This window comes from Mustelus asterias, chromosome 17 (genome assembly GCF_964213995.1).
Source record: "Mustelus asterias chromosome 17, sMusAst1.hap1.1, whole genome shotgun sequence".
In the NCBI taxonomy this organism is placed as follows: domain Eukaryota; kingdom Metazoa; phylum Chordata; class Chondrichthyes; order Carcharhiniformes; family Triakidae; genus Mustelus; species Mustelus asterias.
The window spans coordinates 17,235,709-17,261,263 of record NC_135817.1 but is presented as its reverse complement, the minus strand read 5'-3'; the positions used below and the strand labels follow the sequence as shown (position 1 = coordinate 17,261,263).

The window sequence follows — 25,555 nt, the reverse complement described above, 5'->3', positions numbered from 1 at the left end:
CTCTAGATCTCTTTGTTCTGTAACTATTTAGAAGTAGAATGTTAGGGTTTGGTGTTTGTAAAATTATAAAATATTGTAAAATGCTAAGAGGTGAAAGAATTGCATGATCCCTTTAAAAGGTGGTGCTTTTTCTGTGCTTAGAGAGTTAAAAAAGAAATGTTGGTGCATATGGGGTCCCAGAATGAAACATTTGTATCGGAAGGCCAAGCAGGGTTACCTTGGGAATAGGCTTTTGAATTTTTTTGAATTTAGCCAATCAATTTCAAACAGAACATGCTTTTAAATTTAACCAATCAGTTTAAATCAGGCACTTGTATACTAGTAACCTATTAGATTTGAATTTGATGGTGTTAGCAACCTGGGATCAATCCTATTGTGGGAGATATTGATATGTCATCACAGGTATAAAAGGAACGAAGCAGTGGGGCAAAAGCAGAGAGCATCTGCCAGAGTAACAGTCTCATCCATGTCTTAGAGAAAGCTCCATCTTGATAGCGAAGGTAGCAAAGAAGACAGAAGTTCCAGACAGAAGAATCAACAGAGAAGGCCCTCAATAATCTGGAAGACTTCAAACCTGGTTGTAATGTAGAGAGTGACTAAAATTCTATTTTTTTGTTAATGAGTCAAAATTGTATTCATCTAAACAGCATGCCATTATAATCGTGTTTTATTTGGTTCGTTAATAGCTTAGTTAAATTGTTCATTGTTAGTTAGATACATAAATTGTTACTTGTTAACTTTAGAGTGTCAGGGAGTTATTTTGACTTAACCACCAAAAGTTGCTGAAGCGCAGATCGTACCACTTCACACTCACTTTTACAGATTATGAGGCAAGGTACTCCTCTGAGTGGTTAGGTGTTAGTTTTCAGAGGGGCGGGGGTGGGGGGGAGAATCCACCTTCTCTTTATAACACCATTTTACCCATGTAACTGTCCAAATGCTTTTTAAAAGACAAAATTGTACCCGCCTCTAGCAGCTCGTTCCAGACACTCACCACCCTCTGAAATAATTGCCACTCTGGGCCCTTTTGTATCTCTCCCCTTTCACTTTAAACCTATAATATTGTCACGAGTTAGTGACACAGCACAAATGTTGATGGCTTCCTTCAGTTTGTAAAATGAGCTAACAATGTGAAACGAGCACATGGACAAGGCGTTGCTATTAATATGCAGGCTGCATGTAATCCTTGCAAAGATGTAGGAATCTTTCACTGTGTACATGAAAAGTTCACTAAGAAATGGCTGTGGTAACTCACTCAACTATTTGGCCAAGTCCTGCTGTGCAGAAAAGATCATGTTAAAACCAAGCGACATTCTCTGAGCACAAATATCATGTAAAAGGCCAAATTAACTCTATATATTTGATAATTCAATTGTTTAATCCAACCTGTGCCTACCGAGCAGCTGGGGACTTCGTTCGAAGCTTGAATACAAATGTACAATACAAACTCAATATGATCTTTTAAGAGACTCCTGGATGAGTACATGGGACTTAATAGGATGGAGGGTTATAGGTAGGCCTAGAAGGTAGGGATATGTTCGGCACAACTTGTGGGGCCGAAGGGCCTGTTTTGTGCTGTAGTTTTTCTATGTTTCTATGTAATACAAGGATCCAAGAGGTGCTGCAGATCCTAAGTCTCAGTATTAGATAGAAGTAGGTGATGATTTTGATCTTTTATAAAGGCCAAAACATTGTATGTTTTCAAGAAGGAATTAAATTTAGCTCTTGGAAGGGGATCCAAGGATGTTGGGGAAAAGTGAAATCAGGCTCTTGAGTTGGATGATCACAATGAATGGCAGAATAGACTTGAAGGGCCGAATAGAACATAGAACATAGAACATAGAACATTACAGCGCAGAACAGGCCCTTCGGCCCACGATGTTGCACCGACCAGTTAAAAAAAAAAACTGTGACCCTCCAACCTAAACCAATTTCTTTTCGTCCATGAACCTATCTACGGATCTCTTAAACGCCCCCAAACTAGGCGCATTTACTACTGATGCTGGCAGGGCATTCCAATCCCTCACCACCCTCTGGGTAAAGAACCTACCCCTGACATCGGTTCTATAACTACCCCCCCTCAATTTAAAGCCATGCCCCCTCGTGCTGGATTTCTCCATCAGAGGAAAAAGGCTATCACTATCCACCCTATCTAAACCTCTAATCATCTTATATGTTTCAATAAGATCCCCTCTTAGCCGCCGCCTTTCCAGCGAAAACAATCCCAAATCCCTCAGCCTCTCCTCATAGGATCTCCCCTCCATACCAGGCAACATCCTGGTAAACCTCCTCTGCACCCTCTCCAAAGCCTCCACATCCTTCCTGTAATGTGGGGACCAGAACTGCACACAGTACTCCAAGTGCGGCCGCACCAGAGTTGTGTACAGTTGCAACATAACGCTACGACTCCTAAATTCAATCCCCCTACCAATAAACGCCAAGACACCATATGCCTTCTTAACAACCTTATCTACTTGATTCCCAACTTTCAGGGATCTATGCACACATACACCTAGATCCCTCTGCTCCTCCACACTATTCAAAGTCCTCCCGTTAGCCCTATACTCAACACATCTGTTATTCCTACCAAAGTGAATTACCTCACACTTCTCCGCATTAAACTCCATCCGCCACCTCTCGGCCCAACTTTGCAACCTGTCTAAGTCTTCCTGCAAACTACGACACCCTTCCTCACTGTCTACCACACCACCGACTTTGGTGTCATCAGCAAATTTGCTAATCCACCCAACTATACCCTCATCCAGATCATTAATAAATATTACAAACAGCAGTGGCCCCAAAACAGATCCCTGAGGTACACCACTTGTAACCGCACTCCATGATGAATATTTACTATCAACCACCACCCTCTGTTTCCTATCCGCTAGCCAATTCCTGATCCAATTTCCTAGATCACCCCCAATCCCATACATCTGCATTTTCTGCAGAAGCCTACCATGGTGAACCTTATCAAACGCCTTACTAAAATCCATATATACCACGTCCACTGCCTTGCCCCCATCCACCTCCTTGGTCACTTTCTCAAAAAAACAGAGACTAGCCTCCCCTTGCTTCTATTTTCTATGTTTCTATTAAATGCAGGGTTATCTATCTTGCATCACAATTACATTTTCATATGTGCTGAGTGTGTACTTTCCCAGAACCTATCAAACTTCTGTACTATGTGAATGATGCAGAATGAAGGGTTTCTTGTAACTTTGCAGAGTAATAATCATTTAATAGATTCCCATAAACAATGCAATACTCACATTATTGGCAAATATCCGAAGATCCAGAGCTACAGCATACATAATTGGTAGGGCCCTGAGTGACAAAACACAGACAGAACAAAAGTTCAACCTTTCCATTGGAGTGCATTGTTACAGTGAGATGGTATAGTGTGTGACATTTGACATATAACGACTATAGCTGCAAAAGCATCACAGTTGAAAACTAGTATGTTAGAATGCTCCAATTCTCCACAATTTCTCTGGTGTTCCATTAGGATATTTACGTTTTCACTCATTTAGAAAGGCAATGGAAGAGGTTTTGAGACAGATTCAAGGAATTCAGCCAGGCTCACATTCCCTCCCTAGAGTCTGATATAAAGCCACAAAACAGAGCATACTCACTTTAGTTAGTCGCTTCATTGCCCCAATCTGTGTTGTTGCTAACACTGCCTTTATTCCATTTATGGTAAATACATCAGCAAACTTGGCAGCAGTGAACTTGGCAGCAGTGGAGTCCAGAGTGTTATTGGCTTCCTCAGCAAAAATCTACTGAATTGCGGAGGAGTGGACTCTAAGCACCCCCTCCCCCCACACCCATTAGATGGCCTCCCACCTCCCCCCGACGTCCAACTACCTACCTAACCCTCCCTCAACTACAGCCCCCAACCCAAATTGATCATACTGACCTAACATTCCCCCCAGCATCCAGAACCCCCATAACACAATCCAAATATCCCCAACTTGTCCCAATCCACTTTTACCCAATCCAACATGTCCCCTGAACTTGTCGCACTCCATTCTCTTAGGTCCAACCTTGTCCTTGTGACAAGGGTGGTGTAGTTATCTGATGTACTCACAGAGCACCAACTCTCAGATACTTCCTCTTACCTACCCCTGGACCATGATCCCACCACCAAACATCAAGATGTTCACTTCACAGCTTCCAATCTCATAGCCCCTCAACCTCACACAGCGCTTCTACTTTCTTCTCAAAATCAACAAACAGGACTGTCCTGGTACACCCAGTCTGTTCCTGCCCCTCGGAACTCATTTCTCCCCATCTTGACTCCATTCTCTCTCCCCTCATCCAGTCTCTCCCCACCGACATTCGTGATTCCTCTGATGCCCTACATCACATCAACTACTTCCAGTTCCCTGGCCTTAACCGCCTCCTCTTCACTGTCGATGCCCAATCCCTCTACACCTCCATTCCCACCAGGACAATCTGAGGACTCTCCACTTCTTCCTTGAGCAGAGGCCTAAACAATCCCCATTCACCACTACTCTCCTCCATGTAGCTTAACTTGTTCACTCACCAAATCATTTCTCCTTTTTCTCACTTCCTGTAAATAAAAGGTGTGGCTATGGGTACCTGCATAGGCCCTAGTTCTGCTTGTTTTTTGTGGGTGTTGTGGAACACTTCTTGTTCCGGTCCTACTTAAGCCCTCTTCCACAATTCTTTTTCTGTTATATCAATGACTGTTTCGATGTCACTTCATGCTCTTGTCTGTACCTGGAAATAATGATGAATTTTGCGTCCAATTTCTAACCCACTCTGACCCTCACAAGGTCCATCTCCAACACTTCACTTCCCTTCCTTGACTTGCCTCCATTTCCAGTGATAGACTGTCCACCAGTTTTCATTACAAATACACCAACTCCCACAGTTACCTCAATGATTCCTCACAACTGCTTCTTGTAAGGATTCCATCCCATTCTTCCAGGTTCTCCACCTCCAACGCATCTGTTACAATGCTGTCATCTTCAAAAATGGCACTTCTGATATGTTTTTGGTTTTCCTTAACTGAGGTTCCTCCCCTGCCCACTCTGATTGACAAGGCACTCAACAGGGTTCAACAGGGCTCATCTCCCATACCTCTGCTCTCACCCCTTCCCCTCCCTCCCAGAAACATGACAGGGTCCTTCTTGTCCTCACTTTTCACCCCACCAGCCTTCACATTCAAAGATTCATCCTCCATTATTTCCACCAACTCCAGCATGATGTCACCATGAAACACATCTTCCCCTCACCCCCATTAACATTTCGCATGGTCCGCTCCCTATGTTATACTCTGCTCCGCCATCATCCCAAGCCATTTCCACAGTACCTTCCCATGCAATCACAGAAGGCGTAACACCAGTCCCTTTACCTCCTCCCTCCTGACTGTCCAAGGGTCTCGATTGAACCTGCCTCCACCAGATTCTAACCTGGCTTCCAGAACCTAACCACTCGCTGTGTTTTCTCAAATCACATTTGCTTCTTTTGCAAATCACTTTAAACCTGTGCCCTCTTGTTTTCATAACCTGTTGGACTTTAACCTGGTGTTGTGAGACTTCTTACTGTGCCCATCCCAGTCCAATGCCGGCAGCTCCACATCGTGACTACCACCGACACCGCAAACCGCCGGCTCAAAGTGGAGAGTATCTCCAAGAAGATCGCACATATTGACACAGACATCAAGTTTCTACAAAGATGCAAGAAAGCAGACAAGATCCTGAAAGGACTACAGATCACGAACCCACTCAAGTCAACCTATAACAGCGACTACGTGGAGAGACTTTGCCGTCACACCTTTCTCAAACGCCTCAACCACCTCATACATCAGCTCTGCAGCAGATGCTGCAACCTGGAAACCAAGATAGAGTCCATATTCTCAACTTGCATTCAGAACAGCTGCAAGACATTGCCAAGCAGACAAGACAATGGAACTATGCCACTTACACGTACACCAAGAAATGGAAACTTGAGAAACTCGGTATCACCACCAGCAGCAACAATGCCTCCCCCAAGTACCACAGTAGAAAACAGTACCACTGCAGGAAAGTCCATTGTCAACTTGTCGGACTACACACTTCAACCAGACGAAATTGAAGTTGTCCTCTTTTTTAGGTCAAACCAAACCAAGTAAACAAACTCAGATTAAATCAGGACAAAGTAAAAGCCGAGGGCACAATTTCCACCCCACCACCAAAATGGACCCCATCGGTCTTGCGGCAGACACAGAGGAATTCATCAGGTGAATGAGGCTCCGGGAGTTCTTCCACAAACCCCAAGAGGCCAACAGCGAACCCAATGAGACAACCAACGAACCAGAACAGCCGACAGAGAGATCTGCGGTGCAGCAACCAAAGAGGAAAGACCCCTCCGGAATGCCACTGCCCTCGACTCGAAATGTATGTTCAGGCCATCAGGAGATGCGCCAATGCCAGATTCATCAGCCGCACTCACAAGACAGCCCTGAATGTCACCGAAGCACAACGCAACGCCATCCGCGCTCTCAAGACCAACCGCAACATTGTCATCAAGCCAGAAAAGGAGGGGCCACCGTCATACTGAACAGTACGGATTAGTGCAAAGTGTACCGACAACTGAACAACCAGGAACACTACAGACAGTTACCCACAGATCCAACCAAAAAACGCCCCCCCCCCAACTCAACAGACTGATCAAGACCTTTGATCAGGACCTTCAGAGCATCGTCCATGCTCTCATCCCATGTACTGCCCCAATGGAGATCTCCACTGACTCCCAAAGATACACAAGGCCAACACACGCGGCCGTCCCATTGTATCATGCTACGGGACCCTGTGTGAGAACCTCTCTGGCTATGTCGAGGGCATGCTGAAACGCATCGTACAAGGAACCCCCAGCTTCTGTCACGACACTACGGACCTTTTACACAAACTCAGCATCCATGAACCATTTGAACCAGGAACATTCCTCGTCACAATGGATATCTCAGCACTCTACACCAGCATCCCCTATGAAGGCATTGTGCAACAGCCTCAGTACCTCAGTACTCAACACCGACAACTGCCAGTCTCCAGATGCAATTCCACAACTCATCCGCTTCATTTTCGACAACCAATTCTTCATCCAGAGACATTGGACAGCCATGGAGACCAAATTCGCACCTCAATACACCAACATCTTCATGCACAAGTTCAAACAAGACCTCTTCACTGCACAGGACCTTTAATTGACGCTATACACTAGATGCATCAATGACATTTTCTTCCTTTGGACTCACAGCTAAGAATCACTGAAACAACTACATGATGACATCAACAAGTTCCATCCCACCATCAGACTCACCATGGACTGTTCTCCAGAATCGGCTGCATTCTTGGACACACGCATCTCCATCAAGGACGGTCACCTCAGTACTTCACTCTACCGCAAGCCCACTGATAACCTCATGATGCTCCTCTTCTCCAACTTCCACCCTAAACACGTTGAAGAAGCCATCCCCTACGGACAAGCCCTCCGAATAGACAGGATCTGCTCAGTTGAGGAGGATCGCAACAGACACCTACAGACGCTGAAAGATGCCCTCATAAGAACGGGATATGGCACTTGACTCATCAATCGACAGTTCCGACGCGCCACAGCGAAAAACCGCACCAACCTCCTCAGAAGACAAACACGGGACATGACCAACAGAATACCCTTTGCCTCCAGTGCTTCCCGGAATGGAGAAACTACAACATTTCCTTCAGAGCATTCGACATGTCATCGATGAAGATGAACATCTCAGCAAGGCCACCCCCACACCCCCCCCCCCCCCACTACTTGCCTTCAAACAACTGCGCAACCTTAAACAGACCATTGTTCGCAGCAAACTACCCAGCCTTCAGAACAGCAACCACGACATCACACAACCCTGCCACAGCAATCTCTGCAAGACGTGCCGGATCATCGACACAGATACCACCTTCACATGTGAGAACACCATGCACCAGGTACATGGTACATACTCATGCGACTCAGCCAACGTTGTCTACCTCATATGCTGCAGGAAATTATGTCCCGAGGCATGGTACATCGGCGAGACCATGCAGACGTTACGACAACGGATGAATGGACATCGCATGACAATCACGAGGCAGGAATGTTCCCTTCCAGTCGGGACCTTGGAGTTCAGGTGCACAGTTCTCTAAAGATGGTGTCACAGGTAGATAGGGCTATTCAGCAGTCGCGGGCACTCAGTCTCCTATCTTCGGGTAAGCGTTCCCCAAGGCGGCCTTCAAGACACACACAATGCAGAATCGCTGAGCAGAAACTAATAGCCATGTTCTGTATACATGGGGACGGCCTCAACCGGGAATTTGGGTTCATGTCACACTACACGGCACGGCACGGTAGCACAGTGGTTAGCACTGCTGCTTCACAGCTCCAGGGACCTGGGTTCGATTCCCGGCTCGGGTCACTGTCTGTGTGGAGTTTGCACATTCTCCTCGTGTCTGCGTGGGTTTCCTCCGGGTGCTCCGGTTTCCTCCCACAGTCCAAAGATGTGCGGGTTAGGTTGATTGGCCATGTTAAAATTGCCCCTTAGTGTCCTGGGATGCATAGATTAGAGGGATTAGTGGGTAAAATATGTAGGGATATGGGGGTAGAGCCTGGGTGGGATTGTGGTCGGTGCAGACTCGATGGGCCGAATGGCCTCTTTCTGTACTGTAGGGTTTCTATGATTCTATGACATGTAACCCCCACCATTTGGCCTGGGCTTGGAAAATCCTACTAACTGTCCTGGCTTGAGACAATTCGCACCTCTTTAACCTACAATTATCCCTCTCTCTACGCGCACCATCTGTATCTGTAAAGACTTGATTACCTGTAAAGACTTACATTCCAACCATTATCTTGCAATTGTGTCTCTGTCTACGTATGCCGTGTTTGTGAACCAGCCCTCCACTCACCTGATGAAGGAGCATTGCTCCAAAAGTTCATGATTCCAAATAAACCTGTTAGACTTTAACCTGGTGTTGTGAGACTTCTTACTGTGCCCACCCCAGTCCAACGCCGGCATCTCAACACCATGACTCTTATTCTTGGTCCTTTTATGAGCTGGAACAGTTTCTCCCTAGCTACTCTGTCCAGTTCCCTCATGATTTTAAATATCTCTATCAAATCTCCTCTTAGCCTTATTCTTCCACAGAGAATAGTCCCAACCTCTCCAATCTATCCTCATAACTGAAGTTTCTCAACCCTGGAACCATTCTTGGAAACCTCTTCTGCACTCTCTCCAATGTGTTCACATTCTTCCTATAGTATGATGCCCAGAACTGTACACAATACTCCAGCTGAAGTATAACTAGTGTATTGTACAAGTTCAGCATAGCCCCTTTGCTCTTGTCCCTATGCCCCTATTAATAAAGCCCAGGATACTATATGATTTATTAACTGCTCTCTCCACCTGTCCTGCCATCTTCAGTGATTAGTGCGCATATACACTTCTGCTCCTGCACCCCTTAAGAATTTTATCCCTTATTTATATTGTCTCTCCATTTTGTCCCTACCAAATGCATCAACACTTCGATACATTGAACTTCATTTGCCACTTAACTGCCCACTCCACCAGCTTATCTATGTCCTTTTGAAGTTCTACACTCATCCAAGTTTTATATCATCCACAAATTCTGAAATTATCCCCTGCACAGCAGGTGAGTCAACTGTATGGCCCATTATGCATAAGCCAGCTCTTTTGCCATATTTGCAGCCAGACTAGATGCAATCAGATTACAGCAGAGGGGACAATAATTGGCCAACTGTTTAACATGAAGGAACACAGCACGTTTTCCACTTTTAGATAAATGATATCTTGCAAAAATTTAAATTGGCACACATGGAAATATCAATCATGATTAAGTTGGGTTTGATAACCCTGGCAGGACTAGCCTGTGAGGTAAACAGCTGTCAGGAAATATATTTAATACAAATCGGTGTGTTTTCTTCAGAATTCTGAATGTGAAGATACAAATTTTAAGAATGCATGCATATTTTACTGAGCAAAGTCACTCAGAATTTTAAAAAGCTGAATGAGTTCATATAGAGCATTTCACATCCTCAAAATGTCCCACAGTGCAGCACAGCCAATGAGGTACTTTTGAAGTGTAACCACTACTTTTGTTGGGAAGTGTATCAACTAATTTCTGCACATCAAGGCCCACAAACAGCAATGATAGATGATTCAGTAATGTGTTTTAGTGATTGTGGTTAGAGGTAAAATGTAAGCCAGGACAACAGGGGAGCTCTTCTATGTTCAGAAAGTCTGTACTTCCCAGCAGTGCAGCACTCCCTGATTTAACCTGGATTATATGATTAGGTCCCTGTAGTGGGACTTAAAACCACAATTTACCAACTCAAGAGATTAGAGTGCCACAATTCAGCTAAAGATAACACCCAATACTCCACTGAGCAGGAAAGACCTGCTGAGATTTTCCAGCATTTTCTCTTTTGGTTTCAGATTCCAGCATCTGCAGTAATTTGCTTTTATGCAGGGTAGTAAAAGTTTGTCACAAAAACAGAAATTCAAAAATCATGATAGAAGGAGATACATTTTAAAATGGTGTTTAGACAAACAGCTGAACTTACCAGTTTTCCTCTTTGTGAGCTTGGAACGCCTTCAAGAATGATGTTTTCCAATGAAGGAAAAATATATTTATGTATTGTTTCAAAAACTAGAGAAATAAACCTGAACTACTATTTTAAATACAAATCAACCTCCTGTGTTGTTACTCCAGTCCGTAATGTTGAAAGATTTTACCACATGTTCCCACAGACTGTGATAACAATCACCTTAAAATGTGAATCTAGTTGCAATACACAACCTGGAGATTCAAAAATAATGGAACAAACCAGGAACAAGTATTACAATTAAATATTATTTCTATTTTTACACAAACCATTACACAACAGGAAAATCGAACCCAGAAGGATGCAACAAAATCAACTGCATTTAAATAAAGCTCCTCATAGAATCCTACAGTGCAAAAGGAGGCAATTCAGCTCATTGAGGTTGCACTGACCACAATCCAACCCAGGCCCTATCCGCATAACCCCATGCATTTACCCTAGTTAGTCCCCCTGACACTAAGGGGCAATTTTGCATGGCCAATCCACCTAACCCGCACATCTTTGGACTGTGGGAGGTAACCGGAGCACCCGGAGGAAACCCATGCAGACACGGGGAGAATGTGCAAGCAGACAGTGACCCAAGCTGGGAATGGAACCAGATCCTTGGCGCTGTGAGGCAGCAGTGATAACCACTGTGCCACCATGCCGGCCACTAACAATGAGGCATCCCAAATCACATTACAGGAGCACTACAAATTAAATTTTGACACATAAAGGGATATTAGGATAAACGGCCAAAGGTTTAGTCAAAGAGGTTTTAAGGAGCGGTTAAAGAAGAAAACCAAAGTAGAGGTTCAGGAGGGAATTTCAAAGCTTTGGGCCAAGGCAGCTGAAGGCACAATTGGCAATGGTGAGCAATTGTTGTTTTAAGAGGCCACAATGAGGGAAAACAGAGATTTCAGTGGAACTGGAAAAAGTTACAAAGATCGAGTTACAGAATGGTTACAGCACAGAAGGAGATCATTCTGCCATAATATCTGTACTGGCCCTCTGCAGGAGCAATTCACCTAGTCCCATCCTCACCTTATCTCCAGAGCTTTGCATATTTTTCCTTCTCAAATACTAATCCAATTCCCTTCGGAAGCCTCGATTGAATCTGCCTTCACCACACTTTCAGGCAGTGCATTCCTGACCCTAACCAGGAAAAAAGTTTCTCCTTACGCCAATTACTCCAAATCTGTCTCCTATCCTTCCTCCAGTGAAAAGTTTCTTTCTATCTACTCTGTCCAGACTCCTCATGATTTTAAACACCTCAATCAAATCTCCTCTCAACCTTCTGGATTCTATGCCGCCCATCTAAGCTAACCCCATTTGGCATCTATTCCTCTAAACCTTTCCTATCCACGTATCTGTCCAAATGCCTTTTAAATGTTGTCAATGTCCCTGCCTCAACCACTTCCTCCGACAGCTCATTCCACATACATACCACCGTCTGCGTAAAAACGTTGCTCCTCAGGTTCCCATTAATTCTTTCCCCTCTTAACTTAAACCTATGCTCTCGAGTTCTCGATTCCCCAATCCTGGGAAAACGACTGAGTGCATTCACCCTTTCCATGCCTCTCATGATTTTATACACCTCTATAAGATCACCCCTCACTCTCCTACGCTCCAAAGAAAAAAGTCCTAGCCTGTCCAATTTCTACCTATAACTCAGCCCCTTGAGTCCTGGCAACATCCTTGTAAATCTCTTCTGCTCTCTCTCCAGTTTAATAACATCTTTCCTATAGCAAGGCGACCAAAACTGAACACAATGCACCAGATGCGGCCTCACCAACATCCTGTACAACTGCAGCATAGCTTCCCAAGTTCTATATTCAATGCCCTGACTGATGAAGGCCAGCATGCCAAAAGCCTTCTTCACTGCCCTATCTACCTGTGACACCATCTTTAGAGAACTGTGCACCTGAACTCCAAGGTCCCTCTGTTCCACGATACACCCCAAGGTCCTACCATTCACTGTGAAAGTCCGACCTTGATTTGACTTTCCAAAAGGCAACACCTCACACTTATCTATATTGAACTCCATTTGTCATTTCTCAGCCCACTTCCCCAGCTGATCGAGATCCTGCTGCAATTTTTGATAACCTTCCTCAGTGTCTACAATATCATCTATTTTAGTGTCATCTGCAAACTTACAGATCATTCCTTGTACATTTTCATCCAAATCGTTGATATAGATAACAAACAGCAATGGGCCCAGCACTGATCTCTGAGGCACACCACTAGTCACAGGCCTCCAGTCCGACAAGCATCCATCCACCATCATCCTCTGCTTCCTACCATCAAGCCAATTGTATATCCAATTTGCCAGCTCTCCCTGGATTCCATGTGATCCAACCTTCCAGAGCAGCCTACCATGTGGAATTTTATCAAAGGCCTTACTGAAGTCCATATAGACTACGTCTACCGTCTTGCCCTGATCAACCTTCCTGGTAACTTCATCAAAGAACTCTTAACAAATTTGTAAGACATGATCTCCCATGCATAAAGCCATGCTGACTACTCCTAATGAAACCCTGTCTTTCCAAATGCCTATACATCTTATCCCTCAGAATCCTCTCGAGTAACTTACCCACCACAGATGTTAGGCTAGAATTTCCAGGTTTTTATTTGCAGCCCTTCTTAAATAAGGGCACAACATTTGCTACCCTCTTGTCTTCTGGGGGTACCTCACCCGTGGCTGACGATAAACAACAAAGAACAAAAAAAATTACAGCACAGGAACATGCTCTTCGGCCCTCCAAGCCTGCACCGACCGTCTGAACTAAAACCCCTCCCCCACCATTCTGGGAACCATATCCCTCTATTCCCATGCTATTCATGTATTTATCCAGACGCCCCTTAAAAGTCATTATCGTATCTGCTTCCACTACCTCCCCCGGCAGCGAGTTCCAGGCACCCACCACCCTCTGTGAAAAAAAACTTGCCTCGTACATCTCCTTTAATCCTTGCCCCTCGCACCTTAAACCTGTGCTCCTTGGTAATTGACTCTTCCACCCTGAGAAAAAGTTTCTGACTATCCATTCTGTCCATGCCCCTCATAATCTTGTAGACTTCTATCAGGTCGCCACTCAACCTCCGTTGTTCCAGTGAGAATTCCAACCTCTCCTCGTAGCTAATGCCCTCCATACCAGACAATGATGCAAATATCTCAGCCTGGGCTCCCGCAATTTCTTCTCTCGCCTCTTCTCTTGGATATACCTGGTCAGGGCCAGGAGATTTATCCACCTTTATACATTTTAATACATCCATCACCTCCTCTACTCTAATGTGAACTGTCCCCAATATATCATCGCCAACTTTGCCAGGTTCCCAAGTCTTCATGTCTTTCTCCGTGGTAAACACAAAGGAGAAATATTCATTGGGAACCTTGACCATCTCCTGCAGTTCCACACGTATGTCCACTTTGGTCCTTGAGGGATCCTATTCTCTCTCTAGTTATTCTTTTTTTTAGTATACTTAAAGAATCCCTTTGAATTCACCTTAATCCTCTCAACGAAAGTTACCTCATGTCCCCTTTATGCCCTCCTAATTTCCTTCTTGAGTATACTCCTGTATCCCCTGTACACCTCCAGGGAATCCCTAGATTCCAGCTGCTTGTACCTGAGCCATACCTCCTCCTTTTTCCTGGCCAAAATCTCAATGTTTTGTCATTTAGGGTTCCCTACTTCTGCCAGCCTTGCCCTTCACCCTAACAGGAACATATAGACCCTGAACTCTAGCTATTTTACTTTTAAAGGCCTCCCACTTGTCGGAGGTCCCTTTGCCCTCAAATAAGCTACTCCAAATAAGCTGCCCTCACAAGCTCCTGTCTAATTCCATCAAAATTCACCTTGCACCAATTTAGAACTTGCACCTGTGGACCAGTTTTGTCTCTTTCCATAACTATTTTAAAATGAATAGAACTTGGTCACTGGTCCCAAAGTGGTCCCCCACCATCACCTCAGTCACTTGCCCCACCCTATTTCCCAAGAGTAAGTAAAGTTTTGCCCTTTCCCGAGTAGGACCAGTCCAAACATGTGCGGGTTAGGTTGATTGGCCAGGTTAAAAATTGCCCCTTAGAGTCCTGAGATGCGTAGGTTAGAGGGATTAGCAGGTAAATATGTGGGGGTAGGGCCTGGGTGGGATTGTGGTCGGTGCAGACTCGATGGGCCGAATGGCCTCCTTCTGCACTGTAGGGTTTCTTTCTTTCTTTCTTTCTAGGACCCTCCACATACTGCCCGAGGAAACTTTCCTGAACACACTTAACAAATTCCACCCCATCTAAGCTCTTAACACCATGGCAGTCCCAGTCTGTTAGAAAAATTAAAATCCCCTACTATGACAACCCTGTTGCTCCTGCAAGTCTCCCCAATCTCTATGCATACTTGTTCTTCTAATGCATGACTATTTGGGGGTCTACAGTACAACCCCAATAAGGTCACCATCCCCTTATTTCTTAGTTCCACCCACAAAGCCTCGCTGGATGATCCCTCAGTTATTTTACCTCTGACTACTGCCATGATGCTCCCTTAATCAAAAATGCAATTCCCCCTCCTCTCTTTCCTCCACCTCTTTCCTGCCTGAAGCACCTGTATCCTGTAACATTAAGCTGCCAGTCCTGTCCCTCCCTTAGCCATGTTTCAGTTATAATATCCCAGTCCCACGTACCTATCCATGCCCTGAGTTCATCAGCCTTACTTGTCAGCCCTCTTATATTGAAATAGATGCAATTTAACCCAATCGGTTTTCCCTGCTCCCTGACATGTTCGTGCCTATCATGTCTATTCAGCTCGCCGTTGCTGAGTACTGCATTTCCTTTCAGCCCCTCATTTGCTTCTCTGCTGCTGAGGGTCCCACCTCTCTGCCAATCTAGTTAACCCTCTCTTGTAGCACTAGTACATAGAACATAACAGCGCAGTACAGGCCCTTCGGCCCTCGATGTTGCGCCCACCAATGAAACCAATCTAAAGCCCATCTAACCTACACTATTCCAATATCATCCATATGTTTATCCAATGACCATTTAAATGCCCTTAATGTTGGCGAGTCCACTACTGCTGCAGGCAGGGCATTCCACGCCCTTACTACTCTCCGAGTGAAGAACCTACCTCTGACATCTGTCCTATATCTATCGCCCCTCAATTTAAGGCGGCACGGTAGCACAGTGGTTAGCACTGCTGCTTCACAGCTCCAGGGACCTGGGTTCGATTCCCGGCTTGGGTCACTGTCTGTGTGGAGTTTGCACATTCTCCTCGTGTCTGCGTGGGTTTACTCCGGGTGCTCCGGTTTCCTCCCACAGTCCAAAGATGTGCGGGTTAGGTTGATTGGCCAGGTTAAAAATTGCCCCTTAGAATCCTGAGATGTGTAGGTTAGAGGGATTAGCGGGTAAATATGTGGGGGCAGGGCCTGGGTGGGATTGTGGTCGGTGCAGACTCGATGGGCCGAATGGCCTCCTTCTGCACTGTAGGGTTTCTATGATTTCTATGTCCCCTCGTGCTAGCCAACACCATCCGAGGAAAAAAGCTCTCGCTGTCCACCCTATCTAATCCTCTGATCATCTTGTATGCCTCTATTAAGTCACCTCTTACCCTTCTTCTCTCTAACGAAAACAACCTCAAGTCCCTCAGCCTTTCCTCATCAGACCTTCCCACCATACCAGGCAACATCCTAGTAAATCTCCTCTGCACCCTTTCCAATGCTTCCACATCCTTCCTATAATGCGGCGACCAGAACTGTACGCAATACTCCAAGTGCGGTTGCACCAGAGTTTTGTATAGCTGCAACATGACCTCCTGGCTCCGAAACTCAATCCCTCTACCAATAAAAGCTAACACTCCGTACGCCTTCTTAATAACCCTATCAACCTGGGCGCCAACTTTCAGGGATCTATGCACATGGACACCGAGATCTCTCTGTTCATCCACACTACCAAGTATCTTACCATTAGCCCAGTACTCTGTAATCCTGTTACTCCTTCCAAAGTGAATCACCTCACACTTTTCCGCATTGAACTCCATTTGCCACCTCAGCCCAGCTCTGCAGCTTATCTATGTCCCAAAATTCTGCCCCCAGGATATTTGTTCCCCCTCCAGTTCAGATGCAACCCATCCTTCTTAAACAGGTCATCTCTGCCCCAGAAAAAATCCCAATGATCTAAGAAATTGAATCCCTGCCCCCTGCACCAATTCTTTAGCCACGCATTCATCTAACATATTCTCCTGTTCTTACCCTCACTAGCATGTGGCACTGTAGTAATCCAGAGATTACCACTCTTGAGGTCCTGCTTCTTAACATTTTCCCTAGCTCTCTATAAATCACTCCTCAGGACCTCATCCCTATTTCTATTTACGTCATTTGTGCCAATTTGCACAACGACTTCTGGCTGCTCACCCTCTCCTTGAGAATGTTCTGCAGCTGCTCCAAGATATCCTTGACCCTGATACCTGGGAGGCAACATACCATCGTGGACTCCCATTTGCGGCCACAGAATCTCCTGTCTGTGTCCCTAACTATCGAGTCTCCTATCACCCTCCTATCAGGGGCGGCACGGTAGCACAGTGGTTAGCACTGCTGCTTCACAGCTCCAGGGACCTGGGTTCGAATCCCGGCTCGGGTCGCTGTCTGTGTGGAGTTTGCACATTCTCCCTGTGTCTGCGTGGGTTTCCTCCGGGTGCTCCAGTTTCCTCCCACAGTCCAAAGATGTGCGGGTTAGGTTGATTGGCTTTTCTAAAAAATTGCCCCTTAGTGTCCCGGGATGCATAGGTTAGAGGGGTTAGTGGGTAAATATGGAGGGACACATGGATAGGGCCTGGGTGGGATTGTGGTTGGTGCAGACTCGATGGGCCGAATGGCCTCTTTCTGCACTGTAGGATTCTATGATAAAATGAGAAGCCATGGTGCTGTCAAAACACACAAAAAACATGCAGCAAGACCAACTTCCAAAGGATACCAATGGATATCACAGCAAAATAAACAGATTTTGGTGATTAAAAAATTAATGGAGCTGCAAAGATCACTTAATCCACAAATTAAGATGGCAACAGGTACCAGCAAACAAATTAATGTCTCAGCAGGTTCACAAGTGAATTTAAAAAGTCAATGGATCAACAGCTAGCGGCTAATTAAATTAAGTAGGCATCAGTGAATTAATAAAACCAGAACACAAGTAGATGAACAATTAAATAAATTAATGCAACAGAAAGCCCCAGTGAATTAGTGAGCTGTGGGCGTAACCAACAAATCAGTAGCAGCATCAGTGAATCTTCCTACCATCAACACTGCTTCCTGCTCTCATTGCTGCTAACTGCCCCTCAGGATAAATGTTATTACTGCATGAAGTCCTCTGGCCTGTCTCCTGATAAGCCAATACCTTTGCACCGTTTAATAATCACTAATGTTGAGCTTGGTCCTATGTTTTTGGTCAACTCTAGGTATTTCTTCTATCCAGCCATTTGTCCAGTTTTTATCTAATTTCTGATGTCATCAGCATACATGTGGAAGCTACCTCCCAATGATGTTGTGAAGGAACAACATATAAATGTGAAGGAAGCACAGACTCTTCAGGCATTCCAAGGTTAAATATGAGGTTGGGAAGAGAAGCCATAGATATAAATTCTCTGGCTAATATTGGATAGATAAGAATGGAACCAAGCAAGGGTAGCCCCACTGAGTTGGATAAGAGAGATGATGAGTTCAATCATGTCAATGGATGCAGAGAATAGGAGGAAGGATAAATGTACCTGTTATGGAGGATGTAATTTGTGACTTGGGTTCGAATAAAACAGTTCTCTTTGTGCATGGGATGTGGGTATCACTGGCTAGACCAGCATTTATTGCTTTGAGCAGTAGTGGTGTACTGTCTTCTTGAACAACTGAAGTGAGGATGGGGATCAAGGGGCAGGAGGTGGGTCTTATGGATGAGATAAGCATATAGAGATGGCAGAGAAACTAGCCCAGATATCGTTTAAGCCAGGGCAAGAGGTACACGATGAAAAAAACAAAATTGTAGCTGCAGATTTCTTTAGATTGTTTATGATTTCTCACAGTTCTTTAGGAAGGATATTGAACCACGAACATTTGGAATTTGTATGCTTCTACAAAGTCGTGATTTGCAACAGCAAAGGCACATCTGTTGAAAGAAAAAGAAGAATTACTCCGCATTTTGATGTGAATCCAAGGCATCTGTTAACTGAGGTTTGATTAGCTAACTTGCAGATTCTTTCTTCCTTGGTACTCTACTCCACATACCACCAGTTACTTGGTTAATAATTTAACAGCAAGAAACCATTGAAAAAAATCATAATTTAATTGAAATGAACTAGATTTTTGTAATGCTCATCTTGACAAGATGAGACTGAGACTGACAACAGTAAACTGGTTAAAGCTACGATTCAGTAATACGAGGGAAGAACAGTGGAAACTATTCAAAATTAATCAAGCTTAATACAAGACTGGTAGAAAGCATATTTGCTTATGAAATTAAAAAAGTTGCAATAGACAAAAGAGATGAAAGATCACATAAAGGTGATGTTTGAGGTGAGGGACACCAGTAGTGTCCCAGCTGAGTACACCTGCAGGAAGTGCACCCAATTCCAGCTCCTTGAAGACCGTGTTAGGGATCTGGAGCTGGAGCTGGATGAACTTCGGATCATTTGGGAGGCAGAGGTGGTCATAGAAGCTTCAGGGATGTAGTTACTCCGAAGAATGAAGATAGATGGGTGACGGTGAGAGGGGCTGGGAGGAAGCAGTCAGTGCAGGGAGCCCTGTGGTCGTTCCCCTCGGCAACAAATATACCACTTTGGATACAGCGGTAAGCCACGGTGACCGGATCTCCAGCGCCTGGTCCGTCCCTGTGGCTCAGAAGGGAAGGGGGGAGAGCAGGAGAGCAATAGTTATTGGGGACTCGACAGTTAGAGGGACAGATAGGAGGTTCTGTGGCACCGAAAGAGACTCACGGATGGTATGTTGCCTCCCGGTGCCAGGGTCTGTGACGTCTCGGACCGTGTTTTCAGGATCCTTAAGGGGGAAGGGGAACAGTCACAAGTCGTGGTACACATCGGTACCAACGACATAGGTAAGAGAAGGGACGGGGATTTAAAACAGGAATTTAGGGAGCTAGGGTGGAAGCTGAGAGCCAGGACAAACCATGTTGTCATCTCTGGTTTGTTGCTGGTGCCACGAGATAGCGAGTTGAGGAACAGGGAGAGAGTGCAGATAAACACGTGGCTGCAGGGATGGTGTAGGAGGGAGGGTTTCAGTTACATGGATAATTGGAGCACATTCTGGGGGAGGTGGGACCTGTACAAACAGGACGGTTTGCACCTGAACCAGAGGGTCACCAATATCCTGGGAGGGAAATTTGCTACGGCTCTTCAGGGGGGGTTTAAACTAATTTGTCAGGGGATGGAAAAACAAGCTGTAGTCCAGAAGCCAGTGTTGAGTGTAGTGAGGTACTGAGGAGGGTATCAAGGTCGCAGGAATGTACCGGCAGACAGCAAGGTGGGTTGAAGTGTGTCTACTTCAATGCAAGGAGCATCCGGAGTAAGGTAGGTGAACTTGGAGCGTGGATTGGTACTTGGGACTACGATGTTGTGGCCATTACGGAGACATGGTTAGAACAGGGACAGGAATGGTTGTTGGAAGTTCCGGGGTATAGATGTTTCAGTAAGAGTAGGGAAGGTGGTAAAAGAGGTGGAGGAGTGGCATTGTTAATCAAGGATAGTTTAACGGCTGCTGAAAGGCAGTTCGAGGGGGATCTGCCTACTGAGGTAATATGGGCTGAAGTTAGAAATAGGAAAGGAGCGGTCACGTTGTCAGGGGTTTTCTCTTGGCCCCCAAATAGTAATAGAGATGTGGAGGAAGAAATTGCAAAGCAGATTACGGATAGGTGTGGAGGTAGTTGTCATGGGTGACTTCAACTTTCCAAATATTGATTGGAACCTTTATCGGTCGAATAGTTCGGATGGGGCAGTTTTTGTAGTGTGTGCAGGAGAGTTTCCTGACACAATATGTGGATAGGCTGACAAGAGGTGGGGCCACATTGGACTTGGTACTGGGAAATGAACCGGGCCAAGTGTTAGATTTGTTTGTGGGAGAGCACTTTGGAGATAGTGACCGTAATTCGGTGTCTTTCATTATTGCAATGGAGAGGGATAGGGCCTTACGGCAGGGGAAGGTTTATAATTGGGGGAGGGGTAATTATGATGCGATTAGGCAAGAATTAGGGAGCATAAGATGGGAACAGAAATTGTCAGGGAAAGGCACAAACGAAAAGTGGAGCTTGTTCAAGGAACAAATACGGTGTGTCCTTGATAGGCATGTCCCTGTCAGGCAGGGAGGAAATGGCCGAGTGAGGGAACCATGGTTCACAAAAGAGGTTGAATGTCTTGTCAAGAGGAAAAAGGAAGCGTATGTAAGGCTGAGAAAACAAGGTTCAGTTGGGTCGCTTGAGGGTTACAAGGTAGCAAGGAATGAGCTAAGAAAAGGGCTTAGGAGAGCTAGGAGGGGGCATGAGAAGTCCTTGGCGGGTCAGATCAAGGAAAACCCCAAGGCTTTTTACTCTTATGTGAGAAATAAAAGAATGACCAGGGTGAGGTTAGGGCCGGCCAAGGATAGTAGTGAGAACTTGTGCATGGAGGCAGAAGAGATAGGAGAGGCGATGAATGAATACTTTTCTTTAGTGTTCACCAAGGAGAGGGGCCATGTTTTTGAGGATGAGTGTGAGATACAGGCTGATAGGCTGGAGGAGGTAGATGTTCTGAGGGAAGGCGTATTAGCAATTTTGAAAAACCTGAGGGTCGATATGTCCCCTGGGCCAGATGGGATATATCCTAGGATTCTTTGGGAGGCAAGGGATGAGATTGCAGAGCCTTTGGCTTTGATCTTTGGTTCCTCACTGTCCAAGGGGATAGTGCCAGAGGACTGGAGAGTGGCGAATGTTGTTCCTCTGTTCAGGAAAGGAAATAGGAATGACCCTAGTAATCATAGGCCGGTTCGTCTTACTTCGGTGGTCGGTAAGTTAATGGAAAAGGTCCTGAGGGATAGGATTTATGACCATTTGGAAAGATGCAGCTTAATCCGGGATAGTCAGCACGGATTCGTGAAGGGTAAGTCTTGCCTCACAAATTTGATCGAATTCTTTGAGGAGGTAACTACGTGTGTAGATGAAGGTAGAGCAGTTGATGTCGTATACATGGATTTTAGTAAGGCGTTTGATAAGGTTCCCATGGTAGGCTCATGAAGAAAGTAAGGAGGTGTGGGATAGCGGGAAATTTGGCCAATTGGATAAGTGACTGGCTATCTCATAGAATGATGTGGAGATGCCGGCGTTGGACTGGGGTAAACACAGTAAGAAGTTTAACAACACCAGGTTAAAGTCCAACAGGTTTATTTGGTAGCAAAAGCCACAAGCTTTCGGAGACTTCAGCCCCTTCTTCAGGTGAGTGGAAATTCTGTTCACAAACGATGTTGTGCCGAGCTTTATCTGAAACCAAGATCAAGCTATCCCACTCCCTATCATCCTGGTGTGCTCCATGTGCCTATCCAATAACCGCTTAAATGTTCCTAAAGTGTCTGACTCCACTATCACTGCAGGCAGTCCATTCCACACCCCAACTACCTCTGATATCCTTCCTATATCTCCCATGAACCCTATAGTTATGCCCCCTTGTAATAGCTCCATCCACGCGAGGAAATAGTCTTTGAACATTCACTCTATCTATCCCCTTCATCATTTTATAAACCTCTATCAAGTCTCCCCTCAGCCTCCTCCGCTCCAGAGAGAACAGCCCTAGCTCCCTCAACCTTTCCTCATAAGACCTACCCTCCAAACCAGGCAGCATCCTGGTAAATCTCCTCTGCACTCTTTCCAGCGCTTCCACATCCTTCTTATAGTGAGGTGACCAGAACTGCACACAATATTCCAAATGTGGTCTCACCAAGGTCCTGTACAGTTGCAGCATAACCCCATGGCTCTTAAACTCCAACCCCCTGTTAATAAAAGCTAACACACTATAGGCCTTCTTCACAGCTCTATCCACTTGAGTGGCAACCTTTAGAGATCTGTGGATATGGACCCCAAGATCTCTCTCTTCCTCCACAGTCTTCGGAACCCCACCTTTGACCCTGTAATCCACATTTAAATTAGTCCTACCAAAATGAATCACCTCACATTTATCAGGGTTAAACTCCATTTGCCATTTTTCAGCCCAGCTTTGCATCCTATCTATGTCTCTTTGCAGTCTACAACAGCCCTCCACCTCATCCACTACTCCACCAATCTTGGTGTCATCAGCAAATTTACTGATCCACCCTTCAGCCCCCTCCTCTAAGTCATTAATAAAAATCACAAAGAGCAGAGGACCAAGCACTGATCCCTGTGGCACTCCGCTAGCAACCTGCCTCCAGTCCGAAAATTTTCCATCCACCACCACCCTCTGTCTTCGATCAGATAGCCAGTTACCTATCCAATCGGCCAACTTTCCCTCTATCCCACACCTCCTTACTTTCATCATAAGCCGACCATGGGGGACCTTATCAAACGCCTTACTAAAATCCATGTATACGACATCAACTGCCCTACCTTCATCTACACACTTAGTTACCTCCTCAAAAAATTCTATCAAATTTGTGAGGCACGACTTGCCCTTCACGAATCCATGCTGACTATAATTGTGAGGCAAGATTACATAAAGTGGAGAATATAGAAGGTTGAATGTTGATTTGACTGATTTCAAGATTTTAAAAGGGATTGGGATGATAGTTAGATCTACACTAGGGGGAATCAAGAGCATGGGGACATAACCTTAAAATCACATTTGGGCCATTCAGAAGATAAATCAGAAAATATTTCTTCATGCAAAGGGTGGCACAAATGTGAAACTCTCAGCTACAAAATGCTAGCTGAATTAATCTTGAATCTGAGACAAATAGATTTTTGCGAGCCATGGATATGGTGGTCAATGTGAGTAGATGGAGTTGGCATTGGCCAAGATCTGATTGCAATAGGGGAAATAATGAACTTACTCCTGCTCCTACATAAAAATAGTAAGAAGTTTAACAACACCAGGTTAAAGTCCAACAGGTTTATTTGGTAGCAAAAGCCACACAAGCTTTCGGAGCTCCAAGCCCCTTCTTCAGGTGAGCCTACATAAAAATCACAGCACCAACTGTGAACCGTGACATCACCTAAATCTTTTCTGCACATGTAACTTTCCATCTATAGCACCACATCTAAACGATTCTCCTCACAGTTACTATCAGTCATTCCCCCAGAAGATGCAAGAGAGTACTTGTAACATGAGATGTGAATGTGATTTGCTATGAATACTACTCATTGTTCTCAATTACTATTTGCTGAGCAAGACCCTGAAGTAAATGGCTTCACCAATATATTTTGGCGCAAAGTGCATATCGATGGAGAACATTAAGGAGGTAGCTGTTTCCTATGATTGGAGAGGAAAGGGATTGCAAGTTGTTTGAATTCCTTCACAGACAGTGGAGTGAGCATCATAAATGATATGATGCAGGGGAGTGGAGAAAGCAAACTATTTCAAAAGAGGAAAAAATAAGTTCCAGATAAAAGATATTGACAGGATACTGACAAAGATATTGAGGGCGGCACAGTAGCACAGTGGTTAGCACTGTTGCTTCACAGCTCCAGGGACCTGGGTTCGATTCCCGGCTCGGGTCACTGTCTGTGCGGAGTTTGCACATTCTCCACGTGTCTGCGTGGGTTTCCTCCGGGTGCTCCGGTTTCCTCCCACAGTCCAAAGATGTGCGGGTTAGGTTGATAGGCCATGATAAAATTGCCCCTTAGTTTCCTGAGATGCGTAGGTTAGAGGGATTAGTGGATAAAATATGTAGGGATATGGGGGTAGGGCCTGGGTGGGATTGTGGTCAGTGCAGACTCGATGGGCCGAATGGCCTCTTTCTGCACTGTGGGGTTTCTATGATTTCTATGACAGCAAATAAACATCAAGGTTTCCTTTACCTTAAATGAGCTGCCACCATTTCATCATAAGGGGGCTCCAGGATCTGCTGGCACCTCTCCTCTGGGTTTGCTAACTAGTTTCAAAGCAAAAAGAGGTTGGAATTTCTGGCACAGGTTCGAAGCAATGATCTTACCATTTCATAGAAAATCATGCAAGCCTAAGGAGTTAAATGCATTGAGCGTATTACATTATTATATATTGTTAACACAGTTACCTGATGCTTAAACCTTAACTGCTACAGGATAAAGTGAATGTCTTACTGTTCTGATGAAGCAAGTGAATTTAGAGAAACTGGAGTTTATTTCATTCCAGCAAAGTAAACTATGAGTTAAAAGTTAAATTTTGATAAAGTAAATCCAAAAAAAAATCTATTTCTATTGGTCAGCTGGTTGGTGCATGGAGGATGTTAGCATTACTTAAAGAATGAAAAGAGGGGTTTTGAAGAAATGTTTATCTGGGAGCAAAATACTCTGGATGCTAGAAATCAAACCTGAAAATACTGGAAATACTCAGTAGGCTCGCATCATTTCTGGAGAGAGAAACAGAAGTGCTAGACCTGCCCCACTATGAAGTGACCCACCAGGAACAATGGGGAAGCAGATCACAAATGTGCGTTGCCAAAGCAAGGCATCTGCAGTGGTAAGGAAGGGAAGTCGATCCTGCAACGTAACTCATAGATCTTGACTTTGACTCACTCTGGGCTTCATGCTCATCCCCATCCAAGTGATTGGGAGATGAGGGGAAGCGTGGTAGTGAATGATAGATGAATGGAATTCAGCACAAGCTTGGATATGGGCTGCAGATTTTTGGATGAACTGAAGGTCCTAGCTAGAGATCAGCTGGAATAGTTAAATCTAGAGTTAACAGAAGTGTGGGTGAGGGTTTCCATGCAATCCATGATGGGCTATTAATTATTTCACAAATAGTACATTTCC

The 25,555-nt window shown here is 45.0% G+C and overlaps 1 protein-coding gene across 4 annotated transcripts in view; it reads right to left on the bottom strand.

Annotated features, from left to right (window-relative positions):
• Positions 1 to 25,555, bottom strand: part of pcid2 (PCI domain containing 2) — a 78,859-nt gene that overhangs the window by 39,045 nt on the left and 14,259 nt on the right. The window contains exons 4-7 of one of the 4 annotated variants that reach the window (XM_078232343.1): positions 24,620 to 24,693; positions 18,692 to 18,757; positions 10,606 to 10,647; positions 3,270 to 3,324 (exon numbers count right to left, since the gene is read on the bottom strand). In XM_078232343.1, coding sequence (XP_078088469.1) covers positions 3,270 to 3,324; positions 10,606 to 10,647; positions 18,692 to 18,757; positions 24,620 to 24,693 — 237 coding nt within the window. Of the gene's footprint in view, positions 1 to 3,269; positions 3,325 to 8,015; positions 8,256 to 10,605; positions 10,648 to 18,691; positions 18,758 to 24,619; positions 24,694 to 25,555 lie in introns of those variants that run through there. The other 3 variants (XM_078232345.1, XM_078232344.1, XM_078232346.1) reach the window with 3 other exon arrangements.